The sequence below is a fragment of the Accipiter gentilis genome, chromosome 8 (assembly GCF_929443795.1).
Source record: "Accipiter gentilis chromosome 8, bAccGen1.1, whole genome shotgun sequence".
Taxonomy (NCBI): domain Eukaryota; kingdom Metazoa; phylum Chordata; class Aves; order Accipitriformes; family Accipitridae; genus Astur; species Astur gentilis.
Window position 1 is genome coordinate 9,321,858 of NC_064887.1, and position 13,824 is coordinate 9,335,681.

A 13,824-nucleotide genomic window follows, 5' to 3' on the forward strand; every position below is an offset into this window, starting at 1 on the left:
TGGCCACATAACCTTTGAATGACACTTCTAGTGGTGTTTCCTTCCACCTGACTGGGCAGGTTTGCAGTTTGCATGCAGGTATGTTTATTTCTTTCTTACTCCACGTGGATCTATGTAAAATAAGAACCACCACTACAGGTCCTCTCATGGGTCCAACTAATCAGATTTTCTGGGTATGTTGTTAGTAGGTGGAAAGAGACACTCATGGGCCTGTATAAGAAAATTTACAGGTATAAAATTAACCTTTACCTTTGATATCCAGCTTGCAGTTACCATTGGTTTAGGGGCTTTTTCAGCTGAAAGCTTTATATAGAGTAGGACCTACCTTACAGCAATTTGTCTAATCTCTTTTTAAAGTAGACAGTTTAAACAGTAGAAATATGCATACATTTCACCACCAATCAACACCTTAACTTTTTAGAAACTATAAATGTCTCATTCCACAGCACAAATTTAGGTCTAATTGGAAAATAAGAGCAGTGATGCTGCATCAAACCCGAGGTCTATTTGGCTTAGTGTCCAATGACTTCTTGCAGATGCTAAGGGATAGACTAAGCACAGGGCAAAGCTTCTGGCAATGTGCAAGTTGGGGATTTTCCGATCAAGAAATTGTGTCCACTGCTTTGTGTGTAGTAACATAATGGAATCTTTCTCTTTGAATTTATCTAATTGATCTTTGAGTTCATCTGTGTTTTGGCCAAAATCTGGTGGCAGTGAGTTCTGCAGTGTAAGTATAAACTAATTTTAAAAGCACTTTATTTTGTTTGCCTTAGGTCTTCTGCCTGATGACTTTATATTCTGCCAGCTGTTACTTATTTAGCAAGAAATAGTGAATAATGCCATATATTATTTGAGAGACTGGAGTTTGATTTGACTACATGCAATTTGTCCAACTGGAATGTTCCTAGGAAATTAGGGGACAGGGAGCCATAAGCCCTAGCCATTGTTTTGAGTCTACCACTTTTTGCCTTTGTAATTGGGGGAGAGGCAGGTAGTGTCTTTGGGCCTTATTTATATACTTGCAAAGTAAAGACTGTGCACCTCGGTCAGAAGGTTCTGCAGAAGTAGAGTTAAAAGTTATTGGTAAAACACAAACCTGTTAATACTGCTATGAAGTGATTAGTTGAACAGGAAGTCATGAGCTTAATGTAGTTTCAGGTGTATATGCAGCAATTAATGATGTCTGAAGACGTTACATGACTTGTGTATGGTTACACAGCAAGCAAGTGGCTGTCTAAGGAACAGTACCAAGGAGTGCTAAAACCCTCAATGCAGCTACTGGGAGCATTTCAGCTGAGCAAACTTTCAGAACCAGACCAAAGCCAAATTGAATTATCTGGTAAAAACATGGTCGTTTACATATTTCTGTTTTGTTACCCAATTCTCTTGCTTTAATTATTAAAGTAAGGAACAGTTACTGCCTCAGATTTTTTTTCTCCCTTCAGGTCCTTCTTTCCCTCCCCTTCTGTCTGTCTTTCTTGTAGGGTTCCTTCCCTCTCCTAAAAAGCTGTTGATTCTTTTGCCACAATTCTCCCTTCTCTTTTCTGAAAAGCCATCTTTCTCTAGAGCCAGCGCTGTTCAGTATCAGACAAGTGAGCAAGGTAGGATTTACAGAACTTGTTCTGCAGGTCATATGGTGGGGACGTGCAAGTGAGGTCTGAGATGGGCAGAGCCAAGTGAGGTAGAGCGAGGTAATGCCCCAAGATTCACTTCAATCCCAATGCTTTATTCTAATTATTGATGCAACTAAAGGCTTTAGAGCTTGCGAAGGTCAAAGCCCATGTTGCTGAGTGTATGTGCATGTTTGCTCCTACATGGGGGAGAGAGAAAGGATGAGACAGAACAATGACTGTCATTGTTCAGACTCACCTTCTAGTTTTGGCTTGGGGTCAGGCCCAAAATCTAGAAGAGTGTATTTCCTGGTTCCTATTCTTTTAGGGTGAAAATTATACAAGAATTGTCCGTGCAGCTGACCCAAAAGTCTTGTCTAAACTTGATCTGGGTCTTAACATTGTCTCTTTGGCCCCTCTCTAATTTAATATGCATTTGAACAGAAGTGGCTTCTTGATAGAGCCTTTCACCTCCAGGTCACCCTTTCAAATCCAATTCAGGCCTGTCGTGACCAAATGTTACCACCATCTGACAGCTCTTCTGTGTCCTGTGTGAATTGTTGGCTTCAGTCCAATAGCTGGTGGACAGGTGCCTGAATTGCAAAAACTGCCAGAGCTGACACTAACTGGACGCCTCTGCAGAGGGGTCAAAGAGTGAATCAGCCTGGCAGATGAATTAATACTTAACTTGTACGCACTGTGATGCTTTATATCTTCAATGTGCTGTACAAACGTCAGCTAATCCTCAGGAGGTGTTGTTATCTGCAGTGGCAGGTGAGAGAAGCAAGCAGATAAAGAACCAGGATCAGAATATGCATGCTGCTGACCTCCCACTCTGAGGCCAAAACTATGTGTTTAGCTCCTTTCAGGGCTACTGATGCGCACACCAGAGCAAGGTTCAAGCTCATTGAAGGGACTTCTACGTTCTTCTATGGATAAAAGCTTCCTTTACTTTTTAAGACAGGCAGTGTTGATGGACATGCCATCATTTTGCTGTATGAATGCATAGAACCAACAGAAGACCCTTCTCCATCCTCTTTGAGGCACTAATGAGTCACGTCAGATTATGCCTATCATTAAGAAGTATCATTATTTAGGTTAAGAACTTTCTGTGTAACCAGATCAGTAAATAATTACTTTTGAATGGCAACTGGGTTGGAGTGCTTCGTTCCAAAAGACAACAGCTCTTGGAATGTCATTGAAATAATCTAAAAAAAAAATAAATGTGAGAAGTGTTATGAAGAATTGCTAGAAGGTCATACAGAGTTAGTGGTACATCAGTGTTTGCAAGCAGCTTCTGTAGGGACACTTAAAAAACATTGTCAGATTGTGTAAAGGTGTCTACAGGAATAAGGAGGAATTTGCTTTTGTGCTTCATATCAGTGAGAATAAGAGTGGTTCTAAACTGGCATTTTCCTTTCTCTGGAAGCAAGATGAGGAAAATTTTTTTTAAATTTTTTTTTTTTCAAGGGTTTAACCTTTTAGAAGGTTTTTAAAAATAGTAAGCCACTTTTCTACTATTAATTTCTTATGTAAATAATTGCTGCTGTTGCCATGGTGTTTACAAAGGTGAATGGAGCAGGTGGCCCACGAGATGATGAATGGAAGGAAAAAAGATGTTGTCCCTATGGTTACAAAGGGGTAGTGGCATACGTCTGAAATAGTGCCTCTAACAAGGTGGCACTTACATCATTTGCAAAACTGGAGATGACACTATAGGACTGACTTGTCAGAGGTTATAAAGAAAGGCAGAGGAAAATGTTCTTGGAAGTATTTCACTTTTTTTTTTTTTTTTTTGGTGGGGGTTTATGCTTGTCCTTTCAAATTTGGGGGAAAAAATATGGGGATAGGATAGATGTAAGAAAAGTAATTTGGGTAAAATTCACCTTACTAGGCATACAAATCCAGTTATTTCAAGGGAAGCTTGAAAATGTGAACCATATCCAGACAGTTTGAATTCCACCTCATGTTCTCTTGTATAGTCAGGAGACAAGTGTTGTGCATCCCTAAAGAGCGATTCAAGGCACTGGACAGAGTTCCCTGGAGCTGAAAGGGCCAGGACTGGTGCTTTCTAGCTGAATGTAGACTGCTGAACATGTGATGCTGAATGGTCAGTTTTCCTTTATTTTGCTTATTAGCATATTGTGCTTGTGTTTGCTGGTGTCACCACTGTAGGCGTTGCCAAAATAACTAAGCTTGGGGTACGGTGTGTATGTCAAAATTGATACATTTGAGACCTGTACAGAATTTTCTTCTGAAAGATTCTGGACCTGAGGAAGCACCAAAGAGCCGGTCTTCTGGGAATTTATGAATCTCTTCTGAACCCAAAGGGGAAAACTCCCTGTGCTGTGCCAACTGTTGTATGTCCGTTTGCTTCAAACAGTGGCTTAGCAGTAAGAGCGCAAAGCCTGCCTGGAGGCTGTTATGTTCTCTACCACTAATGACAAGCCATGGTTTTAGCGGCTTGTATAAAACATTGCAAGGAGTTTATCCCATCTCCTGTATGAAATATTGGAGTGAAGAAGGCTTTTGGATGCTCTCTCTCTAAACCAATTGCTATGCCCAAGAATTAATAAAATCCATATTGAAGTGACAGCTGGTGGACAGGGCTGGCTTCTTCCTGCATCATTTGTCTCTCTGGTGGCTCATGTTCTGGGCTCAATGCACATTTATCCTTTTATTACGGCTTTTATTGATTTTTATTTATTTATTTATTTTTTAAATCTCTGTTTCCTTAAGAATCATACTTGTGCTGTTCAAAATCTAACTTTGGTCGTATCAGTGCTAGCTATTAACATCATTCTTTCCTATTGCTCTTTAATTACTGACCTTCCAGAGACATTCAGCTAATGAAATAAAAATGCAGACAAGTGAGAGTATATTTTCTCAAAACCTTACATGGTATCATGAACCAGTATCCAGTTTCTGTGCTGCTTTGACTATTTCATATCTTGACAATGAATGTGAGCTCTTACTCTTTATCTGTGATTTCTTTGATTTTCTCCCCTTCCTAATTTATATGTATATTTCTAAAGCTGCCAGAAACTTTAGACTGACTCAGGACAACAGTGGAAAGTGTGTGTCACAAAGGCAGGGATTCAAATGAAAGTTAGAGCAGAAATTCATTTGCTTCTTTATTTATTCTGGTTTTATGTGGTAAGTGGCAAGAAGAGGCAAAGACCATTCTTTTCAAGGGAGAATGTTAACTGTTGTTTTCTAGGAAGTGGGGCTCAATCATTGCCTCTGTCATTCTAGTGAGTGATTTCTGTTTTGACAGACAGAGAAAAGAAAGACCAAGTCTGCCTTTGTCTTCTCCAACTCTGTAACCTGGGTCATCCAGGTAATTACAGCTTTACTTAAGAAAGAGAGTGTGAGAGAGAAAATCTCTGCTGCTTGTAAGCACAAAGGCAAGACACTTGAGGGAATTAAATTGCATGATGATTTTTATGAGACATCTGAATCATTTTGCATTCCACCTCTAAAGCAGAAAATGATGAGTTTAATATCATATCGTAGGATGTAACTTGTAAGTCTCTCAGAAGGCAGCTGTGGCATCCAGAGATGTTTGAGCCTGGTTATTCATTATTTTCTGCTTAAAGGCTGAAGCAAATGTGACTATGAGACTTCTAAATTGATTCCCATTCTTACTTGTACATGTTACTACATTAGAAGCCATAACCAGGGTGGGTTCTGCTGTGTAGATACTGACAGATAACCCTTGTGGTTTAACAGGAGGTAGGACTGGCTTTTGTTTTAAGTCTGTTTGTATGTGCTCATGTAAATGTATGCATACATTTATTAACCTCATTCTCCCATTAAAATTCTATCTCAAAGAGAAACAATTTCAGAAAGTCAGCTCTCTGCTGATTTTTCTGAAATTCCCATCAGTAGGTGACATTATGTATTTAATAAAATGTTAATTCAGTGATCCTGCCTAAATTGCAGGAGATCAGTAATTATGTCAAAATCTTCCATAGAACTGAAATATGAAACTCTATTCCCTATCTTAAATTTGTAGTGTGGCAGGGGGTGAAACAGTTCCTACACGTAAAGTACTTATGAATATGTATGACTCTAAAGAGAGAGAAGAAATACCATTATTGTTCAGGAACATATCTTAATTCTCTGAAACTTGTCTGCAAACAAATTGTCTACTACTTGGGGCACGAAGTGGCAAACTTTGAGTTTAATGTCCAAGTGACTGGACTGCTATTTTCTAATTTAAGGCCACAATATCTTTGTGTCTGTGAATGAAGAGAATTTTTTCCATTATTTTGTTCTGTAACGAAGAATGCTCAAGATGTTTCCCTTTGATAAAATAATGAATGTGATAAGAAGAAATGTGAAACACTGAAATACTGTTCTGCTCACATACAACAGTGTCTGGGAGCAGTACATCTAGCTGGCAATTACTCTAGCAATGTTTAACAACTTACTGAATAGGATGGACAATTGCAAATTTGGACTATATTTAGAGGGCAGGAATATATGAAATAGAGTTTTTTGTATGTTCAGTAGGAGGGCAAGGAACAAAGACCAGAAAAAACAGTTGAATAGTTCTTGTGGGCTGACTTAGGAAATTACCTTTGAAATACATTGTAATAAATGACTGGATAAATGTTTTTAAACACTTGTCTGGGTGATGAGCTATCTGTTGAATGTCATGGTTTCCAAATAAGTGATCTGGAAGCTTAACCTTTAGGTGAAGGAGATATCTGTGAAGGACACTGTTCCCTCACAAATAACCATTGTAACCAGACTATTTGAAAATGGTTTTGATGATCAAAAAAAGATCTTTAAAGAAATTTCAGCATGCCAAGAGATTATCTAAAATTTTCTGTAACACTTTTCTCAGCAATTTTTTTAGCAAGAATCCTATGAGTGTTTAGAAAATATTCTATAATGATACTGTGTTAGACTGGATGACTTGATCAATTGAATACTAAGCTGAGGCTCACGTCATGCGTGTTCTGCAGGTGAATTTCCTGCTGGATAGCCTATGGAAAGTTATCATAGTAATCTGTGCCTCTTTGTTGCTGTTTGTAGACACCTTCTTTTGGAAACAATTTGATAACCATGGATGAATAACTATAATATGACGCAGCACAAATTGTAGAGTTTACACCAGCACCTTTATTTGTGTTAAGACACAAATGATACTAGTCTGTTATATATCTCACTGTGCTTCTCAATTACTTTATATTAGTAAATATGTCCCTATAAAGTATTCTGTCTAGTTGTTCTAAAATAAGTATGACTTAGGTCACCGACTTCTACGTGAAGGACATTCATGCTTTACAAATATCCAGTTTAACTAGATTATCTCCTCCCTTCATCATCAAATCACTGTTTTGAGACTCTACAACATGTTCTGTTTTATGGTGATATGCCAGGGTGCATCTGATCTCATCAAATTCTGTTTCTGATGGGGAAATTATCTTATGAAAAATAATATTACTCAATCTTGGTTTTAATTTCTGTATGCTTGGAGAGGAAGAAAATCCTATGTGGTATTTCATCCTGTCAATGCTAATCTTTCTCCTCAATGCTATATCTCCAAATAGCAGATGTGTGCTTTATTGCAGTGTTGGTCCTCTATAGTACAGCATAACGTTTTGGCAGGAGCAAACAATTTATCGTATTAGAGTCAAATACAATCAAATGTTCCTTTTCCTATGAAGCATGGTCAGATATTGATATTGCATTAGCTAACATTTTAACATAGGAGAGGCTTAATAAGATACAGTATTACTCTCTCTAGGCTGTTTAATTAAACTAAACAGTCATTGTGTATTGTACATTGGTTTTCTGCCAAGGGAAAGTAAATCTGTATCATATTAGTTTCACGTACCAAATGATGTTCTCCCCCCATCAGAGACTCTCTAGAAGAGCTGACACTGCTGTCACATGAACTGCATAATACAAACTGTGTTTGTATTACATTGGACTGTCTTGTAGCTCAGTATTCTCCAGTAGCCTGAGCAAGCTTTTTGTGCAGAGAAGACATGTGGCCAGAGAGCTCCACGTTGTATTTTACTGGCCAGGGTCCCTATTTGCCACCAAGGGGTACAGGGCTAAGTATTGCAACCCCTGTCCTGCTAACAGAGCTCTTCTCCATCCCCTTCTTGGGACAGGGAGATCTAAACTGTAACCCTCTGGTCACTAGGAAGGCTCTTACTGGCCCCATGATGGCCAGGTGACACGCGTGAGTTTGTTACTGTCTAGTCACAGAGCACCATTCGTTCAGGACCAGAAGTTGCAAGAGTTTGGGGAAACTCTGGCTAATCCAGTGGCATCTGCTCTAGTAGCACTTTTTAGTACTGGATGTTGCCTTCTCACTGCTGTTAATGGCACTATACATGGTGATCAAAAAGATGTGTCCCTGGACTGAAGACTTGAGCAGCATTTCCTTACAGACCCTTCCGACACTGAATTGCCAATCCAGGAAGGGTAGGGGGAGAGCAGGCACTTCTGTGTTAGGGGGTCCTGGTGTTTTCTTTTGAAGCAAGAGTTGATGCAGAATCATGTGGGATCGCAAGCAGAGGCATTCAAGGCACTTGCTTTTGGGAGTTGTTCTGTTGAATTACCCTACGAAGCAGAGCAAGACAAAAACATTTGCGGTGTTCCTCCTTATAAACCGAAATAAACTGCACAGGAAATATTGAGGTCTTTTTTTACATAATTTTGAGCCTGTCTTTCCTGGCAGAATGGTACATCTGCATCTTGCGATGCAGAGATGGCAAAGCTACGCCCAGTCATGCTCTAGAACTGGAAGGTGCATATTTTCATCAGTGGCACTAAGCCCTCTATCAAAGCGAAGGGCAATGCTTTGGCTCTATTTTGCACAGTGTCCTGTGCTGCATAAATGCTCCAGTCTTCCCAGAACAAGTAAAGAAATGTCTATCGTGGTCCTGTGTTGCATCTCATGCACTCACAAAGAGGCATGAATAGTTGGATGCATCAAAGCAATGTCTTTAGCATGGCGCTCTGGTGCTGGCACCATGGTTAGGTTCAAGGATGGCAGTATTGGATTTATGGGAGGCTTCACCTACATAACACAGTTATGATTTATCTCACGCTGAATGTTTTTTTGTTGCTGTTTTCCCTCAACAGAAGATTAACCTGGAGTTCTATATTGACATCCATGCCCACTCTACCATGATGAATGGCTTCATGTATGGGAACATCTTTGAAGATGAGGAAAGATTTCAGCGACAGGCTGTTTTTCCCAAGCTACTGTGTCAGAATGCCGAAGACTTCTCTTATGTAAGCAATGTTTCTCTTAATTTTTTTCCTAACTTATTTTGTAGTGCTAAATCTCTGGCTTAATTAGATTGTGTGAATTGTATTTTAATATGACTAGAAGGCTACTTAAAATTTTTGTCATTATTATCTACCACCTTCCCTCTTATGTTATTCAAAAGTGGTAAGTTGTGATCTTATATATTGTCATTAGACACATGAACAGACACGGGTTCTTCATCTTCTATGTTGTAACTTTTGGTTCTGAATTATTGGAACACTTATTTTTTTTTATCAGAAGATCTTTTGTCTTTTGATCAACGGGATCAGCTTTATTGTTTCATTGTTTATGTTATATTGGCACTTTTTTTTAGTTGTACACTTTAAATAATAATATAATAGCAAATAGAAGTAAAAATAATAAACTTGAAATAAAAAGTTAGATTATTTTCTGTTGAAAGTTGTGACAAAGGCAATACAGGCTTTTAAAATTCTTTGATATCACCATGGAAAACTGTTCTACAAGAGAATCTGCAATTGCTCAATACATGTCTTGTAACTTGGAAGAAAGTATGTGTGTAGGTATCTCTGGATATTGGAAATAAATGGTAAACTCCTATAAATTAGTTGGAAAGGGGCATACGTCTTTAGAGCAAGTTTCAAATAGAGTAGAACAGATCCTTAGCACACATAGGTTGCAGTAGCTCTGCAGAGGTCAGTAGATTTAAGACTCTGGTCCAGTGTGTTTCAGCTTTGTGTCCAAGTATGACATCCTGGCCCTTTCCATAGCCTCTTGTGTGCATCAGTTTTCCCTGAAAGCTGTGCAAGTCGAACACACAACGCCTAAGCCTGCCTGCAACTGCTTGTTTGCTTCTCCTGGCCCACCTTAGACACCTGTGGAGCTGCCAGCTAAGCTACTTCTATACAGCTATCCCTTGCTCTCTTTCAAGCTGCGCACTCTATGTTTGCCTAAGTGGACAGTCTTTCAAACAAAGAGGTGTTTGGTGTCCCATTTTGCTTTGACTGGGATAAGGAATATTCAGAAATGCATCTCAGCCAAGGCAGTGGGAACTTCCAGCCATGAGCTGTGAGGAGGGAAAGCAGTGGATGACATTTGGCAGCTATATAATAGGAACAGGCTCAATAAAGAATTACTTTGGAATCCTGCACCAAGCAGAGAAGAGCAGAAGAACCTACTGTTTGGGCCCTGATTTTGTCTTTTATGTTCTTAATCGTCTTTGTTACCTACCATAGGTTTTCCCAGTGTCTGCTGTCCCCTTTTTGCTTATACTTCATCCTCCTGGTACTGAGAGATAAACCTGGGTCTCCTCTCAAAGATGGGTACAGCTGGGGCATGGTGTCTGCCTCCTCTGCAGTGCCATCCCAACCAGCTTGTGGCAGAGGTGGTGGGTAGAGGAGGCTAGGGACCCTGCAGAATTCCATGTGTTTAGCTCTAGAGAAACAAAATCTAAAAACAGATACAAAAGCAGACGAGTCTGCAGAGCAAAAGAAACTGTAATTGAAAAAAGGGCCATTTTCATCATGGCAAGAATGCTAGCCTAAAGCTTTCTCATCGAGATGCAGTAGAGAATTTTTTTGTCTTGTTTTTGTGCATATTGCACTGTGGAGTTTGAGCGGGAAGTGAGCATAGAAATGGAGTTGTGCCACTGTTTTCTTGACAGATCTGTTCCAGCAAAAGGAAAGAGGAATCGAAACCTCCTGATTCTTGTTTGTTTCTCTATCCTCTGGTAGTTTGTTTTATGCAAGAGTGGGAAAAAGTCTGGATCAGTCTCTGACTTCTCTAAGGAGGCTAGGCAGAAGATACCCTTTGCTCTGTCCTTTCTATTCCCAGGAAGGGGGCCTCTAGTAGACCAAACATGTCCCTTTTCTTCTTGAAATCAGCAGTAGCAGCTGGCCGGGTAATGCCTGGGAGGATGCATGGATGCTGTTGCTTCCTCTGTTGCCTCATAGTATTGTTTAACCATTGTCTGTATGTCTTGGGGGTTTGGGGCACTGTTGCAGTGTGAAGCTTTCTTCAGGGCTTCTTGGAAAACTGTCCAGAGTGCAGAAGACCGAATCCATGCAAAATGAGGAGGGACAGCAGCTGCATCTGTTCCCAGCTGCTTGGAGCCTGGGGAAGAGGGAGTTGGGTTCAAGGAACAGCCTGTTCTTGTCTAAGAAGACCTCAGTGATTGAGTTTCTTATCTGCACCTGGTTGTTTCAAAACCACATTATAGATAAGAGGGCATTCGCAGATCATAGTAATGAAAACCTGCAAATGATAGGAGTTCAGAAATTTTGTGCTCAAGTGTGGGATTTCTCTCTGTTACTGTAGGAGATTAAGTATTCCTTTTGGTGCAAGCCTGGGTTGACAAAGGGAAAATCTTTGCAAAAATGTTGTAGGAAATAGAAGCCAATAGCTAAATAAATAGTGCAGTCTCTCCCCTTTGACTCTCAATCTCCTTTCTGTAGAAGCTGGCAATGGGATATGTACGTTGGCATCCAGTGCACCACAGTTTGACCTAGGTGCTGCTGGCACTCAGTACATTGGGCTTTCAACTCACATCCTACTGGTCTCTTGAGACAGGAAGCTTTTCCCCTGCCATCCATCCAAGCCATTCTTCTCAGGGCAGCTGAGGGGATAGATGTGTTGGAAACAGAGACAGCCACAAAGTGTCCGATGTGGGTGAAGCAAGAGGAGTGAATATTACTGCTGTCTCCAATTGGGCAAGTCTCTCGTCTCTTGTTTTCAGCTCCAGCCATGTGGGTTATGTGACTGGTTGGAAATATCAGGGGTGAAGTTTGCTGCTCGAAAGAGAGGAAAGGAATCCAGAGCTTCCTGCATTTAAAAAGGTGGGGGGGAAAGTGTTGAAGATTAAAAACAGTGTATGTAAATATGCCCTATTGACTGCTCAAAGGGAAGGGGGGAAGTGCATCGTTAACATTACCAGGCTGGTGTTTGAAAGTGTGGGAATGGACCACTGTTGTTACTAATTAATTTTCCAAAGCTTCAGGAGGTCTCATTTACATTGTATGCTGCTGCGGCCATTTGTTGGGATTATAATACTTCAACAGCAGCACTTCAAGTGAAAACTGGCGGCTGCATGAAGTGTTGTCCATAATTGACTAGCTCCATGTCTTCACACAGCACAGAGACAATGTTCCATTATGTTATCCATTGACAGTATCATTGAAAAGATTACTCTCCTTAAAGCATCTGTCAACCTTGATTGATTTACAAGGGACAAAGAACTGAAAAGGTTTGAAGTGCGGGTACAATTTTTGCCACCGTTTAGCATACATAATGGTTCTCCTTTGATGTCAAAAGCTCATCTTCTATTAATAATGCAGAGGGCTTTTGAATGCAGGCTACTTGTATGGAGTTCCACACTAATAACCTACTTGCTGTGAAATGGGATTCACTTTGGAGAAGCAGTCATTTGTCTGGGTTTTACATGTTCAGAATGAATCCTGACTCAAAGGGATTTCTTTCAGTGCTCTGCATGATTGCAGCTGAGCCCGGCACGGGTTAGGGAAAGCAGGCAAATCCTAGCCTGCTCCTCCAGCCGAGAATCTGGCAGAAATCACGCAGCCAGATGCAAAGGAGCATGAACAACAAGCCTAAGACGATGCGATCAAATGCCTTGTGCCGTTTTGTCTGGCAACCTTCTATTAATATACTTTAGAGTGCATTTCATGCCTGGACTGCTTTCTTCACCTGTCATTTCCAATAGGCCTTTTTATTTAAATGACAGCATCCAAGGGAGATTGGTGATTAGAGTAGGGGATGCATAGGGGATTTGAGCCTGCATGCCTGTTGTAGGACCAAAGGCAAGTCACCCAATGTCTCTGTACCCTATCTGTTGAGCAGAACACTTAACCTCACAGTACTCTGGAAGGCTGACTGTGGTTTGCAGGTGAAAGTTGTGAAAGGGACCAGAAATTCTTCATTTGTACATGATTTCAGAAACAGAGGCCTGCCTTTAGTTTAGCTTTCAGCATGTGAACAGGAAAGTGAAAGAAGAGCTAGGAAGTTTTGCTCCCAAGTAAATACATGAGACATTCTTGGGCAGCTGTTTGGGGGAAAAGGACAAATTCTGCAAGGAAAACGTTTTATATTTTCAAGGTTTAAGAAGGATATTTTTAAGCATTGGGGAGTAAATATAATCTGTATGAAAGCTCTAACAGGGAGAGCTGACAAGCTCTTTTGAAAGGCTGACTCACTGGGTTTTAGGAGCAGCTGTTGACACCATGTCTGAGTACCTTACACATCAGCCATGGCTAGGAGTTGTTGCAGTATTTGGAGGGGTGTTCTTCATTTGACCTTTCGTGTTCTGGAGAGAGGATTAGTCATACCAACCAGACACAAGCACTTGAGCATTTCAAGAACCTGCTAGTCTTAGGGGTGGCTAATTTTGACCTTTGTGACAGTATGAGAGGAGACCATCTGTCCTCTCTGGTTCATTTAAAAGAAATAACCACAGCCATTCTTGGATGGCTTTATCACTTTGTAAAGATCGCTTCTCTTTGCAGTTAAAGGAGAAAGACTGGCCAGAGGTACTTGGCTTAATCTTGTTGGTTTGTTTTTTTTTTTCCTTTGGACTCTGAAATTGTGGCACTTGGGATACCTTTGAGTTCTCATTTCATTTTCTTGTATTCAACCTCCCAGCAGAGCACTTTCCTTAGAAATACTGTTTGTCATCCTTTGTGTTCTGTGGTTAGCCAAAGACCCTGATAAAAATTTAGTGTCCTGTTATGTTGGGCACTGGGTAACTACTGAGAAAGTCCACAACTCCAAGAATCATGCTGGGAAAGAGACAGAGAGTAGGTAGGAAGTCACTCGCTTGAGAAAATCGGAGAATAAAACCCAGGTCTCCAAAGTGCCAGTCTGGTTTCTTTATGCAGTTCCTTATGTTTTACACCACGTTACACACTCAACAGTGAAGTCTCTGAACAAGCCACCCAGTTTCCT

General features: G+C 40.4%; 1 protein-coding gene across 1 annotated transcript in view; it reads left to right on the top strand.

Moving 5' to 3' along the window:
- LOC126041974 (BEN domain-containing protein 5) overlaps positions 1 to 13,824 on the top strand; it is a 980,738-nt gene that overhangs the window by 866,032 nt on the left and 100,882 nt on the right. The window contains exon 10 of the mRNA XM_049808428.1: positions 8,724 to 8,876. Coding sequence (XP_049664385.1) covers positions 8,724 to 8,876 — 153 coding nt within the window. The remainder of the gene's footprint in view (positions 1 to 8,723; positions 8,877 to 13,824) is intronic.